Source organism: Cupressus sempervirens, chromosome 8 (assembly GCF_028749045.1).
Source record: "Cupressus sempervirens isolate cs-2001-9-10 chromosome 8, ASM2874904v1, whole genome shotgun sequence".
Lineage (NCBI taxonomy): Eukaryota > Viridiplantae > Streptophyta > Pinopsida > Cupressales > Cupressaceae > Cupressus > Cupressus sempervirens.
The window spans coordinates 76,715,381-76,739,962 of record NC_143125.1 but is presented as its reverse complement, the minus strand read 5'-3'; the positions used below and the strand labels follow the sequence as shown (position 1 = coordinate 76,739,962).

General features: G+C 32.3%; 1 protein-coding gene across 1 annotated transcript; it reads right to left on the bottom strand.

Annotated features, from left to right (window-relative positions):
• Positions 1-10,819: 10,819 nt before the first annotated feature.
• On the bottom strand, positions 10,820-17,367 carry LOC149541711 (uncharacterized). Its single transcript, XM_089796841.1, has 6 exons — positions 16,790-17,367; positions 15,756-16,033; positions 14,606-14,911; positions 14,007-14,444; positions 13,752-13,812; positions 10,820-11,888 (listed from the first exon to the last, which is right to left on the bottom strand). Exons 1-6 carry the CDS (start codon positions 16,944-16,946, stop codon positions 11,008-11,010), a joined length of 2,121 nt encoding a protein of 706 aa, XP_089652967.1. The 5' UTR covers positions 16,947-17,367; the 3' UTR covers positions 10,820-11,007.
• Between the last annotated feature and the right edge of the window lie 7,215 nt (positions 17,368-24,582).

Sequence of the window (24,582 nt, the reverse complement as noted above, 5' to 3'; positions counted from 1 at the left end):
CTAATTTTTTGTTCGACTTTCTTTGTAGTCCACTTGAAATGCATGGTTCCCCTTTATTATTGTAAATTATATCAAAACCTTTTACCATATTATGAACCTCCTTTTTATCTCTCTAAATCATTTTTAAAATCTATATTTCATTAAGAGACATGGAAGATATGGTCATTTAATTGAAAATGGGTTTTTGCTATAGTCAAACTTGCCACCTTTTACTTTATCAACTATCAGTAAATGTTTGTCATGGACTATTCTAAATAAAATCAAATGGTCAAATGCATTTATGTGTGTTATTTTCATGTTTCAAAATAATAAGTAGAAAACAAGGTTCCATTACCTATTGAGTTAGATATGCCAATTTTAGTTAAATTGACTTTTAACAAAAAATTCTACATTTCCAACAACTCTTGAATATTGACAAGTGTCAACTTGCTCCTCCTTCCCGACTACATAAATGACTTGTTGATCATATTAAGATCGTGATTATTCAATAATAACTATTTATTATAATGAATCAACATAAATTAGCATTAATTAGTTACACATATAAGTGTTAATCAATAAATTATTAATCATACTTAATTCTTCATAAATAAAGTAAATGAATTCAAATGACTTGGAAATATATCTATGTAGGACAAAATATGGATGAATGAATAGGGTTTAGAATAGTGCACATGAAAGAAACCATAAGCCCATATTTTACACATTCATGTAGATTATTATGATACGAGATGTAAATATAAAAGACTAATATTGAAATGAAGAAATAAAAGGTGCTTACCTCTCAAAAGGAATCCACCAAAAACCCTATCAAATGATCTAATAAACTATTGATTTCTATACACCTCAACTAAAACTATGAGATTTTTTAAACCTAGAAATCTTTTTATTTTCTGAGGGTAGGTTGACCTTGACCTAGATAATGGGGCACAGTTGTACCCCAAGGTACAATTGTGCTACAAAAAGTTGACCTTGCCCTACACTACTCCAATGAAATTTTTGTTCACTGATCCTACAAATTTGACAAAAAGAGTATCCAAATCTGCACTTTAATACAATGTTCCACACATGTACCTGCAAAAAAAATGGTATTGTTTTTTGGATGGGGGTTTTCTTTAGTCAAACCCCAGTTTCAGATCAACCTTGAAATGTAATTTAAATTGTAATATAAATCAATAGAGAAAATGGAACTATTCACCTTGCTTATGGTGAAATCCTTGTGGATCATTTGAATCCTTGAATCCACAAATATAGATGATCCAAATGAATGTAGAATAGGATGTAGGATGTCTCAAATTAATTTTCTTAGATCTTCAACACTAATCTTGAATAAATCTTAGCATAAGAAGAGGCTTAGATGAATATGGGTGGAGAAATCTTCAACAAGAGGGCTCCATGGAGTTTTAATCCTTTAATGGCTAACAATGGACCTCCTTGATGAATTGAATTCTTGATGTATAGTAGATCTTCACTTCATAATACTTGTGAGCATAAAATTTATAATAGGTTGATGGATTGTAGATGTCAGAATGAGGGAAGAAGGCTTCCTTACATAGAGATCTATGATAAAAACTTCTAGATAAGGTTGACATGGGAGAATTAAATCCTAGTTAACTGTAACCTTTAGGAATGGACCTAGATTAAATTTAATTTAAGATTTTACCATTTTGGAGACCAAAATAGTAGACCCAAAAGTGAGAAAATTTGGGCTTAGTGTCAGGGATGAGGTTGACCATGCCCTAGGTCAAGGTGAAATTTGTCCTTGACCTAGGTCAGGGTCAAGGTTGACCTTGACCTAAATGGTCATCCTTGACACAAAGGTCAAGAATCTCAGGATTTTAGTCCAGAATGCTAGAAAAGTGCAGAAAGAAGGTGGAAAAGGGTGCAGAAAAGGGTGCAAAACAAGGAGAAAGAAAGATCCAAGTCAAAGATCCATTCAAGGCACCTTACATGACCCCAAACCACTTATTCAAAGGGCTAAACACTCTTAATAAGGAAGTTCTTCCATTTTAAGACAATACATTTAGCCCCCACTTTAGCAATAGTATAGACTCGATGCAAACTCTTGGTAAAGTAGATCATAATGAAAAGATAATCTTATTAAAATCAAAGGGACAAAGAGATCCTCAAGTCCCTAGGGACTCGAGTCTCTCTCAACTCCAAGATTACAATAAGAGAGACATCTCTAGAAAAGAGAGAAAAGAGGGAGAGAGGAGTGACTAGCTCACCTAATAAGATGTGTGCATCTCACTATGAACCACAAAAAGAATAGGATATCCCACCAAGAAAGAAATTTATAGTCACCCCATATATTTTTAAACCTTCTAGCATCTTTATGCATCTATATAGTGCATCTTTAGATGGCTTTTATAAAATACCTATGGATCCATATTCTCGTATCACCATAGAATACATTTGTAGAATGTGTATCTCTACAGGATTTAGAAACTTACATGTGTTATCTTTTAATTTAGCATTAAGAAAATTGAAAATGTATGTCACTTTAGGATTTAGAAACTTATGTGCATTACCTTTTGAGATTTATCATATTAAAAATAAAAAATGCATGTCCCTTTAGCATTTAGAAACTTATGTTTGTTACCTTCTGAGATTTAGCATGTTGCAAAAAAAAATGTTAGAATGAAAATGCATAATATAGAATGAGGGAGGCCATATATATTCATCCCTCCTTAAGATGAAAAAAATACGTACTATTTTGACATGTTAAGGAAAGAAAAGAAAAAGGATAAGGCCTTCTTGAGCATCAAGACAATATCCATAGACAACATGCAATCCAAGCCAAGAAGGTCATAGATCCTATGAGGCCATGGAAGTGACAAATGAAAAGAGATATCATGCAAGAAGTGAAAAAGTAACCCTTGTTAGGGATAGCACACTATTCAACTTCCAAGGTGAGATATTTATCAACCATGGAAATCCAATATCCAACAACCAAATATGTTATGATTAAGGACATAGATCCTCAATGCAAACCAATATTTTCATGTATGATTGAATATCACATAATAGATAGATACTACTTAACCAAGGAAATGTGGATCCCAAAAAGACAAAAAAGAAGGAGATGGCATCCTTGCCCTCCAAGCATATGAACAAAAATGAAATAGGTCCTATTATATCACTCACAACACTACACAAGGAAATGATCCCCAAATATTAGGCTAACATTGTTTACATAATGTGAAGCTCCATAATAGGAACATAAATGTTATTTAGACAAAATAGGATTAAAATACAACCCATTACCACATAATATATTATAAACCTGCTATCAATGAGCTACCTAATCTTATAATTTAAAGCTTGACATTCATTAGTAAAGTGATCATGAAATCTAAGATATAAACAAAAAGGAAGAGTCTCCAAGTGTAGGCTACATTTAGTTTTCTGTTTAGGTCTTGTAATCGTCTTAGAACAAAGGAGTTTACAAAAAAGAACCTCTTGGTCAAAATCCTTCATAATTTCATAATGTTTTAAAGTGTTATTTAAGATGATGTTACCATTGGTTTTTTGTTGAGCATTAAATCCCAATCCATTTGAGTGCTCATGCCCCCGATTCTGTAAGGGCATTTGAATTCCCCTTTTTATGTTTTCTACATGTTTGACCATTGAATCCTTGTTTAACTAGGAAATGATAACTAGGACCATAACGAGAAGCTATATCGAAAGGAGTCAATGGAACTTTAGTAGTCACTATATCATTATTAGTAGGTTTGACAATTTCATTATGAATAGAAGTAGTGAAAAACTTGGTATGTATATCTTTAGAAGTAAAAACTCATTTTTCAAGCTCTCTTTGTGACTTCATAAAATAAATATCAAAAAATTTATACTCTCCAATAATGGTAGGAGTAAAATCCAAGATTCCTCAACCATTATCAGGAAGAGCATTAGAGGAAGAAGGACTACTATTGTAAATAGGATTAGTGTGGGTTTGAATATTTAGACAAGGATTTGGTGCATCAATCACATGAAGTGTACACATCATGTTGTTATGTATAAACTTGATTTTACAATGAAGGGTTAAAGGGATAGCATGCATCTCATGCAACCATGGTCTACCCAAAATAAGGTTATAATTTATCGGTCCATGCATAACATGAATAGGTGTATTTAGGATGACCCAATGTATTTTAATAGGTAAGGTAATGATTCCCAAAGGGATCTTAGAAATATTAAAAAAGCCACATATAGGAACATGATCAGTTTGAATAGTTGAAAGATCAGTGTTTATTTCTTTAACCATGTCCATGGTACAAACATTAAGCCCAGATCCATCATCAATCAAGGTCCTATGAATGATACATTTGTTCATAGTAACAACCACCATAAGATTACCATATTTCCTTTGAACTTCTTTAGAAGGTAAATTATTCTTTTGAGTAAATACACTGTTAAGAATACTTGAGGTAGTATGCATGCATTTTAAGAAGTTATTGATGTTCTCTTGATTAGGAGGTGGAGTGGAAAGAGTCACTAGAGCATTTTGCAAGGCTTCATAGTAGGTAGGTGAAGTTTGAAGAAGCTCCCATAAAGAAATCTTGGCAGGGGTATTTTTTAATTGGTTTATCAAATCATACTCTTTGGTAGGAAGATAGGGTGGAGAAGGAAGAATAGGTTGAGAAGGTGGCAATGAAGTAGAAACCATTGGAATAGGTTGAAGGTTACTCGTATGATATGTGTGCACTATAGAATCCTAGTAACTAAAAGACTCCAAAGATTCCATATGTTTACCTTTGATAGTAATGCAAGGACAAACTTTGAAAGTCAAAAAAAGGGTTTGGATAAACCATGTTAGTTGTCTCAACACTATAAACACATTCACAAGGAGGAAGAAAAGAAGACATCCTAGGAGGAGATGAGGTAGGATCTTGGTTCTCTATAAGATCATCACTAAGAGGGAGATAATTAAAGGAATTAATATCATTCTTTGCTAATGCCTCATCACTATAAGAAATACCAAATGAAGTTAAAACATTTATAATATCTGCATAAGAGGGGTATGTTCTAGAAAAAGAATTATCATCATGTATGAATATGTCATCCATTAATAAATCATACTTCTTGCATCAAAGCTTCTTCATGAGGAGGGGATAAATCAATGTCTTTATCCAAGGGTTCATCCCAAAAAGTAGATTCATTCACAATGATTTTATGAGGAAGAAATTAATCAACATACAAATCCAAATGTTCATCCCAAATAGGATGATTGTCATCCCTATCAATAAGGCATGTGAAAAAACTTGTAAATAACTTATGCCACATGATAAAAAGTAAAAAAATGCATAGAAAATAGATCTAGATATATCCAAGTGCATTAAAATTAAATTTATAAGGAAATCAAATGCCACAAAAACAGTGAGAACATATAATTTCAAAAAGCAATATAATTTTTTTTGTATTGTTAAAGAAATTTTGTAATTTTAAATTTTTTTTTTTGAAGTATAAATGCAAGAAATCTAATTTGCATGCAAGATTTAACATAAAAGATAAATATAACACCAACAAGATAATATAAAAGGAATTCTAACACCAAAAAACACAATAGGGCATCTAATTGCACAAAAGAAAAGAAGGTAAGTGTGTGGCATTCACCAAAATGTATAGCATAAAATATGGATGAATGAATAGGGTTTAGAATAGTGCACATGAAAGAAACCCCAAGCCCATATTTTACACACACACACACACACACACACACACACACACACATTATTATGATATGAGAGATAAATAGTGTAGACTAATATTAAAATTAAGAAGCAAAAGATACTTACCTCCAAAAAAGAATCAGCTGAAAACCTTGTCAACCAATCTCAAAAACTATCAATTTCCATATCTTAGAACCAAAGTTGTGAGATCTTCAAAACCCTGAAATTGTTTTCTTATTTGAGGATAGGTTGACCTTACCCTAGATATCAAGGCATAATTGTGCCCCAAAAAGTCAATCTTGACCTACACTGCTTTGATAAAATTTATGTTTACAAATACCAGAAGTTTGACGAAAAGAGCCAAATCTACACTTCAATTCATTGTTCCACACCTGTAACTACAAGAAAAATAGTTTTTTTTGTTTAGATGGGGGACTTGCCTTGGTCAAACCCTAGTTTGGAATCAACCTTGAAATTTAATTGAAATTATAATATGAATAGATAAAGTAAATGGAACTATTCACCTTACTTATGTTGAAATCCTTATGGGGGATTCGAACCCTTGAATCCACAAGTATAGATGCTCCAAATTAATGTAGGATGTCTCAAATCAATTTTCTTATATTTTCAACATGAATATTGAATGGATATTAGCATAAGAAGAGGCTTGGATGAATATGGATGGAGAAATCTTCAACAAGAGTGCTCCATGGAGCTTAAATCCTTTAATGGCTAACAATGGACCTCCTTGATGAATTGAATGATTGAACACCTAAAGGCTTGAATGCTTGAATGCTTGGTGGATAGTAGATCTTCACTTCATAAAACTTGTGACTGTAAACTTCATAATAGGTGGATGGATTGTAGATGTGAAAATGAGGGAAGAAGGCTTCTTTATATAGAAATCTAGGGCACAAACTTCTAGAGAAGGCCAATATGGGAGCATTAAATCCCAACTAACCTTAACCCATAGGAATGGACCTAGTTTAAATGTAATTTAAGAGTTTACCATTTTGAAGACCAAAATAGTAGGCCCAAAAGCGGGAAAATAATTCATTCTAAAACCTAACATCCGAAAATTATGGAACATTGAAATTTGATCATCCCTATGACATTTTATATGGATAATAAATGTGAAATCTAAATGATGGAAACATTTTCATTCCAAAATAAATGGAGAAGTTGAAAAATAACATGGATGGTGGGTAGGAGAAAAATTCACTTTTGAAGCCATGAAAGGATGTCATAGCCCATTATGCACTACCCCAACATAGGTAAATTTTGTAGCATCTCTAGATATCACATTGTCATTTAAAACTAGTTTACACACTAGAAATTTATTTCCTTTTCCTTTTAATATGGCTTCTTGAGAGAAAAATAGTATTATAAACCATAAGAATAGTATTTCCTACACTATTATCCCTAAGAGATTAATTTTTTTTACTATGGAAAGTGTTAGGGGTCTCTATGTTGACTAAAATCTTACAAAAAAATGGCATAGAACTTAAGAAAAATATCTATTTCCATTATGGGGATACCTCTTTTGATGAGGAGGTGGAATCTAATGGCAACAATGTCTTTTGTATCTATTAAAAAAGGGACCCTCATCATCCAAGCCAAAAGTCACAAGCTCAATTGGAAAAAAGAGAATTCTTTTATCTAATGAAGATGATGATCCTACACATGTTCTAGATTTGGACCCTAATATAGATATGAAGGTTAAATGGGTGCCTATTGTTTCTATGTCAAGTGCTAAGGGGAAAAATAAATTCCATGCCCCATTAATCAATGTCAACAAGAAGACCACCTTATGAAATAATGTCTCTCAAAATGATATTGGAAAGCCTGTGGAGGATGTTTATATAAACATGATTAAACCCATTAAGGATGGTGAGTTTACCCCTTGAGGAAGATGGTCTCCTTAGTTCTTGATAATTTGATTACTAATGCCAGTTTGATAAATTTGGTGGATAGTAAAAATTTCATTTTTACTTGAGTTGTACAAAAGATCAATTATCTCTAAGAGAAGAGCAATATGTCTAGTGGGACCTTAATATTATCTTTGCTAAAACACAATCCCTAGAAAATGGGATGAAAGCCTTAAAAGGGGACTATGGATATCACATTAAGGCTCTTTACAATGAATTGCACAAGGTACATAGATTGACTATTTTGGTGGTTTCCATAAATTTCCTATGGACAATACTAGTGATAATCTCTATAGGTTTTAATGACATTGCCAAAAAAATTCATGATATTTCTAAGGGAAATTCCCCTATAATCAATAATAACATGGCTAAGAAGGATAAGGATATGAATGAAAATGCTTGAAAGAGATACAAGGATCCTATAAAGAATGTGAATTCTAACATGGATGCTCTTGAGATTTCCCTTCTTCATTTGAAAAATGAGGGTTTTGGAAAAATGATAACTGTATGACACCAATGCATCTAGTATACTTAAGAAAGTTAAGAAAATTAATGAAGTTATGATTCAAAAAAATGATAAGTTGGTTAGGATGTTGTAGCATTTCTATTAGGAATTTTTATTTTTATTTTTTGGGGTGGGTGGGGGATGGGGGGGTTTGTGGTTCGTGACTTGTAATGTTTTCTAGCTAGGGTGTTTATGCATTATCTTGCATCTATAGGACATGACTATCCTCCCTACAAATTGTACAGTTGACCAATTTTCAATTAGATATATATATATATATATCATGGATTTTTTCAAAAATATTAGCATTTGATCTTCACGATCTGCATAGCTTCCAATAAAAAACAACAAAAAAATTGGAAAAATATCATTACATTTTCATGAATCTGGAATGATACTAATTTCACTTTATTTTTTCTTTAGTGCATTTTTTCTAGAGATTAGCCTATCCTATAGGTTACAAATGCTTTAAAAAAAATTAAAGACTATTTATGTTATTCCTTTCTTTAGTTTAGGTTTTTGGTTCTTGTAAAACTAGTTTTCTCCTTTAAACAAAACCATTAGGTACCATTGCAAGAGATATAAAGTGAGATGAAACATAGTGTTAAAGTAAAGAAATATCACACAAAGTTCAAAACAATATCAATAAACAAATAATATGGAAATGATGCCACATCCATTAAAATCTAAGAGAGTGAGAGAGATTATTTATTTTACCCTCTTCTTGACTTTAGGTTTCTAGTCCTTGTAAAACTAGTTTTCTTCATTAAATAAAATTGTTAGATCTCATTTCAATAGATATAAGTGAGACTAAACATGATGTTCAAGTAAAACAATATCAAACAAATTCTAACTTTTTTTCAATAAACAAATAGTAGGTAAGGGATGAACTACAGACAGAGAGAGAGAGAGAGAGAGAGAGAGAGAGAGAGAGAGAGATCATTGTTTCATTTGCACATATCAATAAATAAAGTTATATTGTCATTCTCTATATAATAAAGATACTCTCAGCTGAACCCTAAGTTTACAAAATTCTTCCTAGGGTAATATTAGATTTAGGATGTATATTTATAGCTTACAAATATAAATTAAATGTTTTGTATATGGAAGTCCTTTCTCATTAAAGTCATTTTGAGATTATAATGATTATATGCATGCAAATAATTATTTAAATAGTTTGTTGTTGAGGTCAACTCAATAACATCAATTATTTTGTAATATGGGCTAATGTATATAGTTCAAAATATTTTATAGAAACATTGCATGCCCCTTGAATTAGAACAATATCATTCAACAAGCTATTTTGCATGGCTATGACCTAGAGATATAAATATTTGAGATTGTTGATTTCCATCTAGGATACATAAGTTATACCTTTGCATCACTTATTTGGTACAATACCTCAATTATTGACAAAAATAACATAAATAACAAATCAACAAAAAGTAAACACATAAAAATAGATCAAATAATATGTGCGTACTAACTCTAAACCACTAGAAACTAAAAATAGCATTGAAATAGACTTTAAAAAACAAAAATTAGAATATACAATTTTTAATCTTCTAATAATGTTAAATTAGAAATATATCCTGGATATTCTTTAAGACTAAAATAATATTAATGATAACTAGTACTCTTATAATAACTTTTCAATTCAAAATTCAAAATATTATAATTTTAAAAAAGATCTCACCGACTTAAATATGTTGAAACAAGATATATAAATATAATATGAATAAAAACAACGTATACTATTATCCATCAACTAAAATATTTACTTAAACTAAAGAGAAATACGTTAACTGTAATCATGCAAATCCCATTATAAATATAAAGATAATCATTACAAGCCTGAAATGCAAAGGCAGATTAAAGCATAACATAACAAAGATATATGAAAACTATTATAATTAATAGCTACTCATTAATGTAATAAAGCAGCATTAAAAGTACACGCCACTTCTGAGTAGCACTTATCATTCCATGCTTAAAAGCAAATACTGGTTTACTCATTAATCTCATATTTTTTTGTTATTTGCTCTGCCTTCTGTCGTTCACTTTTTATAAAAATACAAAACAGAAAAAGGTTATCTGGTGCGAATCGGGCATGCTTAGTTATAAATAAATGTTTAATGAGAAAGACAAAACAGGATGATGAAAGGCCTGAGAGTCTCAAAGTAAATCAGCAGAACCATCCTGTGGGCCAGATCTAAAACAATATAATGTTGTGTTATAAAAAAGTTATGGAAGCATCTTATCTTCAGAAGACTATAAACAAAAGCTACTACCATTGATTCTTCCAGTTTCAGATAAATCGTCTGCATGCAATCGATACAATCGAATTTGCACCGACTTAGCACCGGGCAGAAAGCACAGTCAAAGGATACCAAATGTACAAGTGACAATTATAAGATAGTGACTGTGAAATGCATCATTCCTAAAGCAAAAGACTAAAGTGAAAGCGAAAGAAGGAATTATAGCAAAGAAAGGAATTGGCTGGGTCTCAAGAATGCGGTCGATTCCAGTCAACATTTGAAAGATAAGAATAAAACAACTCAAATATATTAAAACAATCTGTATAGATTTAAACATTCTTCAATAAGGCTTGTTTAGTTCCAAAAGTAATGAGAATGTAAATAAAAGTGGGAAATAAATTCTCTTGAGAGGTCCACACAAGAATAACATGGTTCTTAAAAGTAAGAAGCCTGCACTTTGAATAAACTATATATATAGTTTCATATAATATGTTTTATAAATTATAGATAAGTTCATGATAAGGAAAGCCTCCTCCATACTTCTAACAATACATTATGTAAGCCTCCACTAGAGAGACAAAGTTCTGAAACAGTACCTGACAAATCGTGCACGGATATATTTGTGCAATTATTATGTGATATCCCTAGAGAACAGTGGAGAAAACCCTAGCATTTCTCTCCTTCCCATGCAGAAAGATGAAGCACATGATAAACAATGCAACGACCAAAAGGCATACCAGCTTAAAGCTTCCACTTGAAGTTGTCAGAGATGTTTTACTTCCTCGGTGAAAGAGTCCATCTAGTATACCACATTTTTTGTCCAAGCTATTGCTTTTGGGACAGGCATTGTCTGCCACATGGTCTACAGATTTCTCTTCCACGTCAGAAAGCATAGATTCTGACTTGGAGCTCAGTGTTCTTTGCCTTAAACCTCCTTTTGACACGTAGGATCCAGGTAAGCTTACTTTTCCATTGTAAAGTAGCCATGGAACAGCTGAACTCACAGCAGAAGCACCTAGTCTAGTAGCAAAAGTAGAGTTGTTTGGATTCAATGAAGCCAGATAAGCTTGTGCCTTAGCCCTCCCCAAAACGGAAAGCCTTCCCATTCTTGAGACCATGTCTAAAGTTTTAATCCCATCCTTCCTTGCAGTATTTTTCAGTTCAGGTTCTGATTCTGTCAGTTCTTCAACTGCTGGAGTACTTTTTTCTGACATACCCAACTGTAACTGTTGGTGGTGGTTGTAGTTCTCAGATGGCTTTTCATGGTTTGCCTGTATCTCTTCAAGAGAAAGACCATTTTCGATAACATTCAGAAGCATCTCTATCTCAGAGGATTTCTTCTCAATTGTACGAATGCATGGATTGCCTTCAACTCTCCTGTCGAGATTTACTGTTTCACGCCGATATTCAGCAATGGAATTTTTCCTTTCTAATCTTCCACCACCAGTGTCATCTGGAATGTTATATGGTTCAGTTTTTGTCCGCGCCAGGGAGCGATTGTTGTCACTAAAGCTGTGAATCCGTCCTGTCAGCATTTGAAATAGAGTTTATAGAATTAAAGTACTAGTGGAAAAAATGTACTATAAGATTTGAAAACAATTCAAATGAAGCCGTTTAACGAGGAAGTGCAATTATGAAAAATGAAGTATAAACTAAAACTAAAACAGAAAGAAGCAGATTCATAATGCAACCAAAATATATTTAAACATCTAGTGAAGAGCACAGTTCATTAATTGAGTATCCTCATTTTTTCTACAATTTCATATCAATAGTAAAGATATATTAATTTTCTTAACACTGATGTGGCATCACGCTTTTTAGTATTAGGATGCCTATCATTCAATTTTGAATAGTGTTTATAGCAATCAAGTCTCTGAAATTACAATTATTGAAACAATAATTTTAATAAACCTCGACAAAATCAACAAGTGTGATTTACCGTTAAAAACAAATAGTGTTTACAAGTGTGATAAATGGTACTCTGGGTTTTGAGACAAATGTTAGACTCTAGAAATATTGTAGAGTTTGCTAGCACATATTTGACAAACGACTAGAATTTATTGGAATGTGTCCAACAATTGAAAATGTATAATATTTAGTTATTTATGAGATTCTTAATATATTTTATTGGAGTTCTTGAATATGTGCATCTTTTGAAATAAATAATCATCTCAACTCTCAATTAGCAGTTAACAGTTCAGTCATAAGCTTGAAACTAGGCCACTCATGTTTAGAAGACGATTGTTGAAATAAATGATACAGCTCCTTTTAAAATTTGTAGTATGAATTAATAGTCTCTAATGAGATTCTTAACTAAAATTACTAGATTCATAAATAAGTATGAATTATTTGAAATATTTTTGGTAAAGTTCAACTCTCAATAGAACTTGCTATCATATAAAAGCTACTGTTGAATTGAGTTGACAAATTAGAACAGTCGTGGACTTGCAAGATCCTAAATAGTCCTTACTTGCCATCCTAAGTTGGTATTGGATTAGCTTCATAGATTCTAAACAGATCCTATACAGGACATGCTATCGTGCAGAAATTGTTTAGTTCAATTAGAAATTTAAAACAATTACCATGAATCTTGAAGATCCTAAACAGTTCCTATTAAGAACATGAATTCCTATTAAGAACATTAATAGAAGTTATGGTAAGATACGGTTGACAATTCAGAACAATCACGATAAACTTTGGAAGATCCTACACAGCTCCTATATAGAACTTGTTATCATGAAGTCGTTATTGTTTAATTGGGGTGACAAATTAGAAGAACCAACATGCGCATGACAGAATCTGAACAATTTCTCTGTTATGCTAGTGTGTTCGGTTGATAAAGAGGCATTTTATGTTATAAATGCATACTTCCGATATCCATAAAACTGACGTCAAAGCCACATTATCTATCAAATAAAAATCGTCTACAGAAATTACATTTTTAATAATAGTGATAATATAACAATTCATCCATATTTAAAATTAGCATATTCAATACAATTGAAACTAGAGAAAAGATCGATGAAGCGTTTTAATTGTAATGGAACGTTGTGACTCTTCATAAGATGCAAAATACCAAATGAATGACAATGCACTAGCCGCTAAGTATAGAATATCATATGAATGAAAATGTACTAGTGGTCTAGAATGGCAGACTTCTTACAATCACACTAAAGCTTGATTTCTAAGTTCAAAATATTATATAATAAAAATTGACTTATTTTACCAAGCTTAATTTCTTCGTTAATGTATGATGACTAAAGATGATATCCTAAACATGAATTACACTAGAAATTACTATTATTATTCCAAATGCGATTATTATTTCAAATGAAACAATTATATGATTAAAGATGACCGTAAACATAATTCTAAAAAATTAGCGTACCTTCTGCACTGAGGATGTTGGCTCCTGAAAAAGCTTCCGGATTTAAATATTTTAAGATAACCTGCACATCAGATAGTGAAGGAAGTCTTAAATTAAAATAAGTAAGAGAGACGAAATGTAAGCGTTTTCAAAGAAGTTGCTTATTAGAATTTTTTTCAATAAAATAGATAAATTAAAGAGAACTATAATCGTTCAAGGAACTGGCTCTATAATTTCCCATTATTAATACGCAAAAACAATTGCATGAAAGCTCACCTCTGGGTCTGATTCTTGCCGCCTAAAAGTATTATAGAAGAGAGGCTGCTCAGGCATTTCAAAGTAACCACCATAACAATTATCTTGTAAACCATAGTCGTATAAACTAAACCCGCCATCTTCTTGTTTTGCAGCAATGGTTTTCTTGTGGTGATCTTGTGAGCTTTCCTCCGAGAGGAGATCAGAAAGTTGAAGATAGTCTGGTTTATGAAAACCTTCATAATCATGATTTATGAATTGGTTTGTATAATTATTCTCTTGTAATGCCTGTGCTTCCTGTGCTTTCAAGTAGAGTTCTTCAACTAATCTTGAATCATCCACAACTGACGAATTAACTTGTTCGTAATATCTAGCAATCATTCTTGACTCAGAAAGTGAAAGACCGTCAATATCCTCTGGTATTGAAGCATCACAGACAAATGCAGGATTGTTCTCAACCTGCAAAACCGATCAGAAAATGAAACCACGTATTACGTATATAAGCTGAACTTACTATTATAGAGTACTAATTATAGTAGAGATATAACATCAGCATAGCTATGTTTAATAAACAATTGCGAGGATCAATATAATGCAGCTGAAAAATAAGATAATCTTACGCAAGGATAGCTTGTAGATTCATTGGGTGACCGATAAACATTGCAGCTGTTAGATTCATCAGCCGGAAATTGTAACCATTTCTTTGTAGCTGCACTGTCATTTATAACTTCAGAGGACGTTTCTGATGGAATTCTTGAATGTGTTTGACCGCCCTCCTCTTCCTGAGTTATTGGAGATAATATTTCATCCACAAACATGTTCTCGTTATAAAAGCTGCTCACATTCTCAACAGGTGCTCCATATTGCTCGGCAGTTTTGGGCCCTGGTCCACTTTTCTTGAATACTCGACACAGAGCATATGCATCCTGCAGATCTCAGATCAAACTATATCAATTATGCGTAGAAAGGTTAAGTTTTTAGCAATTTTGTTTTACAACCTGTAGCTTAAGAATTACTTCTGACAGTCAAACTGTGAGAATATATTATTGTGAATCTGTAGTTCTGGTAATTAATTTGAAAGATTTTGATTTGACAGTGGATTTTATTCATCAATATTTCAGATTATCAAACAATGAATTAGCAAAGTAAATAAATAATTTATAAAACTTCCAAAATGTTTACAACATACTATAGTTAAAGATAGTAAGCTACAGTTCTGTTGAGGTCCGTGAACGTTATAGTCTGGTAGATTAAGCTTGAACTTTTGCATCACCACTAACGAACACACTAAATAGTAAATTCCAAGACTAAAATGAATTAAATCATTAATCTCTCCTTAATATTATATGAGCTAGAATAGGATGTTATAGTTTCAATCTCACCAACCCAATCTAACCTTCGTCCATTCTAATTTTTTCCTTGAAATAGAATATACAAATATACTTTTTAATTATTTTTCGTCTATTAAATTATAATATTTTCAATAATATGTACATTTGTGAATAATCAGAGTAGAAGTGTTATGTAATCTTTAGTTAACCCTAAAGACAATTTCACCGAGTTCTTTCACTTTTCTTATATTTTTGAACTGGGCATGATCCCTAATGGGCCATCTACAGTTTTTCATATATAAAAGACATGAACTCCCATGTCGACATCATAGAGAAAACACTGAATGTATCTGGCCATGTCCTAAGAAATTTATTCAAAGTAAGCACAAATAGACATTTTCATCAAACTTAGAACTTGAAAAAGCAAGGGGATTCGAACCTGCAAACATCCCGAGCCTTCGCATTCCTTCTCGTCAAGACGATACTCGTGCATGACCCAGTCAGTTCGACTGCCATGAGGAGCACGGCCTCTGTAGAAAACAAGAGTTTTCTTCATTCCAATGGAGCGCGTATGAGAAGTAACCTTGCGGTCCTTTCCCGTAGCCTTCCAATAACCTGCTTCTGTTGCCCGGTTTGTTCGTGAGCCATTTGGATACTTCCTATCTCTTGGGCTGAAAAAGTACCATTCCATATCTCTTCCTGGCAGAAACGATTTATCTGCAAATTTGCACATAGAACAATCATGCAAAAGATTGTAAAAACCCAAAAAATATTTTAATCCTAAACAAAACAAACAGAAAAAGAACAACCCACTCAAAACCTCTTAAACAGTTTCATGTGGTTGTTCCCTAGGGTTTAAAAAGGAAGATCATATTTAAGACCTAACTGATATTTGAAAACCCAATAAATAGTGAACACTAATCATCCTTGGAAAGTGGATCTATGAACTCCTAGTAATACAACCCACTATGAAAAATACAAACCTACAAAACGTTACATACTAAGTGAGAGGTCCAAATTCCAAGCTATCAATTATTCAGATTTAGTACTAATTTAAAAATTATATCTTCAGAAATCATTCATCAGAGTCGGAGGTCCAAATTCTAATCTATAAGATTTAGTATCAACTTGTAAACAACAATATTACTATTAGAATTCAGTTGTATAGTTTTATAATTAAATTTATTATCTTTAATTTGAACTGGTTCACAATAACTAGTATGTCATGAGAAATAAATTGTGAATTGAGAAATAAATTGTGAATTGAACATTCATTAAATGGAAAAGTGTAGAGATGAGATATTAGATTTCTTTAAAAGATCACCAATCCTTATGCTACTACTCGATTTATACAAATTTAATTATAGACAATTTTAAAAAAATTAACCCCTTTTAAAAAAATTAAAAGTTTCAATATAATCTAATCAAACCTTAGGCTAGATGAAACTAAAATTTAACAAGTAATCATCTTACCAGGCAAGTCCCACGGCTCGCATTTGTAAAGATCAACCTCAGGAATGACCTCAAGCTCAATTTTCTGGGAATGAACTTTTCTTTTCAAATAGTAAGCAACCAATTCTTCATCTGTGGGATGAAACCTAAACCCCGGAGGCAAACTGGTTGGTGCCATGCCTCAAAACCAATATTCTTCTCTAGTCTACAAACAATTCCCCTCACCACCAAAAGAATTCACCACACCACCAAATGAATTTTTCAACTAATCTGGCCAAATGTCAACCGGATCTTCCCAAAAAAAGTTCGACCCGTCTATTTACTAAAACACCACGCCACACAATTTCAAAACAACAAACAATTCTTCAACCCTTTTCCAACAAGAAACCCTGAATGGATCTTGTTATCTCAATGAATTATGGCGTTCAAACACTAGAAAAAGTATACCCAGAGCCTTGAAAAAACCAGGCAATTAATGAAATACTGCTATTATACACAAACAACATGAACAGAACCTTACACTTCTGAGAAAATCCCTTAATCAGTAAGAAATGAGCAGGGTCCTTCTCAATTTATTGGGTTCTTCTGAACTGTAGCGAAGCGTCTAGAAAACGTTATGTAGAGAATATGTATGAGGATTAAAGTGAAATATAGGCTTTACGCCAAAGGCCACAAAGCAAAGTTATCTACTGCTAAGGAGATTTCTCAACCAATGAGAAAGAAGTTGCCCTTCCGACTTCCGCCGTCGTTGGTGGGAAAAGTGTGCATGTTTTTACAGGTCTTGTCAAGGGAGAAATAACTGCCGACTTAATTTATTCGCCCACCGGCATGGTGTCCATAGATATTGTAGTAGGGACACGTAAATATGGATTACGAAATTTTCTTAATTTTCTCACTGCTGAGGAATTTAGATAAGTTAAGCTGACTGCTTTTCATGAATCGACAGTTGCCCTTCTGAAACGTACTGCCATCAATTATGTCTTTTTGACTCTGTAGAACACGCTATGAACACGCTATGATTAGTCTGTCTCTACAAAGAATATTGTTGTGTAATTTATCAATGTGTGTAATCAATAAGCCATTGTTTACAAAGTTCTAGGTAGTCTCTGCTATTGGTTTTCAAAATGATTGCTTTGTTAAATTTTCTGTAGGACAGTCACAAAGTTGGTTCTTTATTTATTCATAATGAGTCTGAATATAAACTTGTGGATTGAGACTAGATATTTAAGATTGGAATTATTTCGGGATGGCCTTGTCGAGTATATTGATTCCATCATTAGTGGAATCTAATTTCTGACAATGATTGTTCCTGCAACTTATTATTAGAATTGAATTATTTAGAATAATTCATAGTGTATGAAGTTAAATTCAATTATTGTTTCCCATTTAAGATGCCATTGTCAGGGGTTGGCATAGTCAATAAAGGATTGGCATTGTCAAAGTATGTTTTCTAAGTAATTGATAGCAGTCAATTACTTCAAAAATATACTTTGACAATGTCATTGTCAAAGTATGTTATTTAGATCATTACTGTAATTTTAATTGTGAGAGGGATTGGTTCCACATCCTATAGTCATGATAAAAGTATTTAGGATACATAAAATTAATAAAATATTATTTAAATTAATAAAAGATCATCTATTAGTCTATATGAAAAATTGTTTTCAGTTGTGTACAAAGTGTTTTACATTTTAATTATTAACAAATGAAGTCTCGCAAATAGAAGATGACTTCTATAATCTTACGTATTCTCCTCCTTATAAGTTTATATAAATATTTTTTATCAATATAAAAATGATCAATAGAATGTTTAGTTGTATTATTTTTTGAATGTTGTAAAAATTATAGAAAGAACAAATTAAAATTGATGCCATTGTCAAAGTATGTTTAACTAAATTCTAATTAGATAATTTGGAGGGAGGTTAAAGCCCTACAAACAACCAAGTAGGTTGACAAATAGGGCGATCAGACAAGTTGTGATATTGTCAAAATCGAGAAAGATAAGGCTCTTTTTTAATTAAAAAGGCTTTTGATCAAAACAAAAACAACCAAGAACAAGGGTTTGAAGCCAAAAAATATCACATGAATGAACACAAACATAGGGGTTTAGGAAGGAACCCCAAACCATTAAATTGAAAAATAAAACAATGTGCCGAGACCATAGGGGTCATGAGGAAAGACAAATGAATTTTTTTTTTGAAAATATGTGACCTACCTTTTACAAAATAAATCTACTTGAATAGACACAATATGAGATAAAGAAGGAAACACCAGATAAATGAAGTCACATTGGAAACTTGTGTCAATAGAAACACACAGCGATTCCAAAAAGATTATAAAAAATATAGAATCATAAAAAATAAAAAGCATTTTAAAATGTGTCCGTTAACCTTTTACTTGCCAAAATTCCAATAGACCAAGTCTCATATAACACCTCAATAGGTTTTCTATCACTAGTTTTAGAAAAGGAGATCAATAGGCTTCAAAAGAAATCATTAAATCTTGTACACAAAACTATCTTTTTATATAAAGGAAAGAGGGGAAAATATCACTATGATCCCATCCAAAATGGACCCACTATAGGCACATCCTCCTAGAACCCCACAGGAGACTACCACCATCAACAAATTAAGATTTTACTATTTTACTAGTAGTGCCTCCCTGGTAAAGAATATTCTTCAAAGAAAAAGAAGCCTCCACCAAATTATCTAGGAAATCATCCATCTCAATAGGGCTAGAATGAAAAGAAAACCAAATAGAAGAATCTTCTTCCAAAAAAAAGAAAAATATTATAATTCTTGAGGTAGAGAGAGAGAGAGAGAGAGAGAGAGAGAGAGAGAGATGCCCCATCTAGAATAATTGTCAAAATTGGAAAACTAGGAAAATACAAACCTAGCAAGCCAAATAGCTTTGAAGGAGAATTACACAATGTGGGAAAGAATGAAAAATAATAAAATGAAATCCCCAAAAAATAACCATGTAGGAGATCAAGGAAGAATTATTTGTACTCAAGTCAAAGGACCAAGCCCTGGCCACAATAGGAATCCCATAGAAAAACCCAACTCTATAAAATTTCTTAGGCAAGGGGAAGCATGCAAGGAATAATGGTCTTGTCCAAATCAAATACTAGAATCCATAATTGTTCCACTAAATAACACAAAGACCCTATACCAAGCCAAATAACTCTAACAAAACTAGTGACACCTATGCCCCATCCTCCGAAAAAAATAATCTATATAATAAGACCATAAATTGGATACACATAAAAGTATCACTAGGAGATCGAATGAATATAAAAAAATTATCCAAGGGAATGAACATGGCCTCAAATTAAGAAAGACAAAAAATAATCACACATAGGAGAAAGCACAAAATAGGGATAACCTAAACTAAATACTCTTGCATAGACACCTAATGAAAGAAAGTGAAATCCCTATAAGCCCCAATTAATAATGAATATGATGTATGTGAAAGACTCATATTGGTTATTATGCTTTCATTAACATTAAGCCTTGATTGGTTAGACACTATGCTAATTTAGTAGAGTTTGATATCATTTGATTGATGGAGAGAAATTGAAGAAAGTATGATGATGTAAGTGTTGATAAGTGTATGCTATTCAATGAGAACTTGAATGAGTCAAACTCTAAGCATATAAGGTTGGTTTAGTTTTTTAAGATGATTTGTTTAAGTGATGAAGATCATGTATAAGAAAGATAATTTGGTCACTGAATGAAGAATCACAATATTAACTAAGCTACTACACTTGTCACCAAGCAGCTAATGAAGAAGTGAAGATATGTAGTGTTAATCAAGAAATTTTAGTGTTAATCGAGTCCAGTATTGACTAAGAAATATGTAAAGATAACTAAGCATAAAAAAGAAGAACAAGTTAAGAAAACATTTAATTTGAGGTTGACATTTGATGAAAATAAAGATTGTTTAAGAAGTTTCAAGGATAAATTAGTTATGAGATCAGTGACTAGAGAAATTCAAAGAAGATCTCATGAAGGGGATTTCATAATTTTAAATAGAGCATAGAGTTCAAGGTGAAAGTATATTTCTGAGCATCTAGATTCAATGTACTTGAGCTTGATGAAGATTTGGTGATTGTGATTAAGCAAAAAAACCTAGAATATTCTAGAGGAGTGGAGAAAAAATCGTATTTAAGGTATGAACTCAATGTTCATAGCCGTTGATCCAGTTGAAGAAGAAGAAGATAGTCATAAGGAATCAGGGAGATTTGCATTGTGAAGATCAAGAAAATGAAGTGCTAAGTTAAAGAGTAATGTGTCTGAATCAACCAAAAAGGATTAGAAAAGTGAAAAAGGATAGAGATTGAGTGAAACTAAGATCTAAACATGAAAGGTAGTTCTAAAACCTAACATATAATTTCACTCTTACATTCTTATTATTGTAGTAGAAAAATATCTTAACTAAGTGGACCTAACAGTTTTTTGAATTGCTATATGGTCACATTCTTTTGAGTTCTTTGTAAGTCCTTTAGAGAGGGCCACTCTTTTGAAATGTCAAGGAGTAATAAGGTATAGATTATCTTTGGTAAAAATCCTTAGATAAAGTCACATTATCAATGTGTATGTAACCTTTTACAAGGCTAGCTCCTAATAGAGCTCACTTCTAAAGTGGAATTTTTTGGTTGTTAATTCCCGTGTGGTTTTTCCCTTTACAAGGTTTCCATGTTAAATACTTATGTCAAAATTGTATCGATGATTATTGTATTGCATGTTTACTTTATGTTAGTATTTAATTTCAATGACATAGTATAAGATGAATGATTAATTTGATACTTGCTATATTTTGTTGACAAGTTGATTTAAAGTTTATATTAGTTTAAGTTATGATGTTAGATCTAGTTATCAAGTTAATGGTCTAAAATATTAATGACCTTGAGTTATTGTTAACTATTAATAAGCCCTACAAGATAATTGGTTATAACTTATTCATTTCCCCTGCTCAGTTATCTAACAATTGGTATCACAGCTAAGTGCTTGAAATAAATTTTTGAAATTACTTAAAGATCAAGATCTGAAGATGTTGTTTGGTGGTGAAATGAAATGACTTTATTAGGATGTAGGCATCCTCTTTACATAGCACCAAGTAATTCAAATATGTGTGTGTGAGGAGAAGAGGGGGATTTATAACTATGATTCCACTTATGATCTGAATTAGATTAGCTAGGACCCAAAGGAAGAAGGGTGCTAATGCTAAATCTGGGTTGTAAAAAATAATTCCATACCAAGAGATACACTCTCTTAAGCCCTTAATAGGACAATGGGAATTTGAATTTGAACTAATTTTTTAGGAAATATAAATCTAGATTTTATGTAAAGATAATTTTCCCAATTAAGATACAAATCTAGGGTAAAGATATGAAATGAAATTAAATGTAAAAGACTCACCTTGAAATGTGTAAAAGAGGATGTGTTTTCACTTGATATCTTTTGGATCTAAATCTTTTGTGAACTTTCATTTTTAAATTTTGGAATGAAGCAGCAAAAGGTACAAAACCTAGAAATCTCCTAGAAATCTGAGACTGAATGACTAGGTCAACATGGAAGGACATTCTACAACTAGGTTAATATATTCTATGGCTTTGAATCTGATGTCTCAAGAATTCTTACAAAACATAAGTTCCAAATCTGTAATTCTTTTTCTTCCAACCTACAAATCATCATAGAAAAGAAAGGTTTGGGAGTTTGGATTTGACAAGGGCTTGCCTTGGTCAAGCCCTAGGTGAAGGAATTAATTTTAAATGAGAAATGTAAATTGAAAGGAATGTAAGGAAGAAGAAAAATGTTAGGATTCGTCTTTTCCATGTGTATGTAATATGCATGTAATATAGATCTCAAATAAGGAATGTAGGATATCTCCACACTTTGCAATGGATCTATCGTAACTCTATCATGGTGCCATGGATATGGATATGAATCAATGCAGAGGATGAATTATTTGATGTAGATCTCCTCCCTTGATGGCCAATAGTATGCTAGATCTTGAAGAGGAAATGCTCACAAAGGATTCTCCAATGCTAGATAAAATCTCCTTTCTTGAATGCTTGGAAAAGTCTTAAATTCTTGAACTCCTTGAATGCAAAAGGATGAAATATTCACTAGAGAGAAGATCTTGAGAATGAGATGCTTGGTATTAATGAGATATGAAAATTATGTCTCCAAGCCACCTTATATATGAGTTTTTGATTGGGAAAAAAATATAGGCTGATTGGATAGCAATCATTAGCTAATTAAACCCCCAAGGACTTTTGGGTCTTCAGATCAAAAACTATCAATAGCTATGTCAACCTATTCTATAACTATGTCAACATGGGAGGACTAGGTTGACTTGGGTCAACCTAGTCTAGACTAGGTCAACTGGGATTATTCTGGTCTAGGAGGATAGATCCTAGGTGCCACAGAGAGCCAAGGTATATGCCAAAGAGTTAAGATAGAAGTATCCAAGAGAGAAGAGTAAAATGAGGAAAATAAGTGTGTGCATGAGCATATCCATGGCCTAAGAAGAGAATCATGAAGAAGAGGGGAGCTCAACAGTCTTAAAGGGAAAGTATGTCCATTTTAAGATGATACATTAAGCCCCCACTTTAGCGGAAGTATGAGCTTTCTTAAAATCATGGTAAAGTAGATCAAGAGAAAAATACTAGATCTTATTTTGACTAAAGAGGAAATAAATCATCAAGGCCCCAAGGGACATGAGTCTTATCACATCTAGGGTCAAAATAAGAGAGATAAGCACTACAAAAGAAAGGGGTATATTTGCTTCCCCAATAAGGTTTGTGTTTATTATTGTGAACCACAAAAGGAAAAGGAACAAAGAAAGAACCATAGGGAAAGGTATTTGAAAAAGGCAAGATGGAATTGAATAGTCTAGAAAGTGTGTGTGGCATGCTAGTTAACCCATCAAAGATTAACCAAATGGTCTAGAAAGAAAATATGTGTTGCATACTAGTTAGTCCATTGAAGGATTCAACTTCAAGGGAATTCCATGTCTTGAAAAAAGGAGAGCCAAAAGGTGATATGGGTATAAGGATGTGTGTGTGTTATTATTGGATCAAGAATGGGCTTCCTAGACTCCTGGTAGTCAAATGAAGGATAAAAAACAAGGATCAGGCCTCCCAAAGTGTCTGAGTTTATAAAGAGGTCCAAAAAGAGACCAAGCCCTCAGGAATTGTTCACAGCTCTTGGAAACTGAAAAGGAAAAAGGAAAAAAGAGAGACAATAAAAAGCCATGAAATAAAAATGCATAGATTTGTGTATACCTTAGAAATCATACTAATCACTAAGGGCATTGATATACTCCAATGTATAGATAGAATCTGTGTTTATATTCCATGGAAAAAGGATGAGCAGTGTATGCCTCCATGCTAAAGAAATTGAAAATACCTTAACTAGAGCAATATTTTTAATAGAAGTGTACATGCATCCAGAAAAGAAAATTTCCACAATGAGATGCTCCCAAGAGAAGAAACATATCGAGGGAAATGAGCACAAGAAAAGGATAGAGAAAATAAGGGATTCACTAATCAAGGGGTTAGTAAGATCATATGATAACATGTAAGGTTATGTCAAGTATGATAATATCATCATTGGACCCAAAGGAAGTATAACTATGAAAAAATGGAGGGAAATATACAAACAAATATAAAGAAGAGTCTTTTAGGGCCAATAACATGGAGACCAAAAAAATTTAGTGCTACCATATCATAAGCAACCAAGAAGACTAAACAAGACCACTGGTACAAATAATAACATATGGACAACACAATATAGCATGTAATATAT

Excerpts from the sequence above, each read along its gene's own strand:
- LOC149541711 (XM_089796841.1), bottom strand. The coding sequence starts at position 16,946 with ATGGCACCAACCAGTTTGCCTCCGGGGTTTAGGTTTCATCCCACAGAT. Across the intron at positions 14,912-15,755 it reads AAGGCTCGGGATGTTTGCAG|GATGCATATGCTCTGTGTCG; the intron begins GTTCGAATCCCC and ends TGAGATCTGCAG. Across the intron at positions 14,445-14,605 it reads AATCTACAAGCTATCCTTGC|GTTGAGAACAATCCTGCATT; the intron begins GTAAGATTATCT and ends TCGGTTTTGCAG.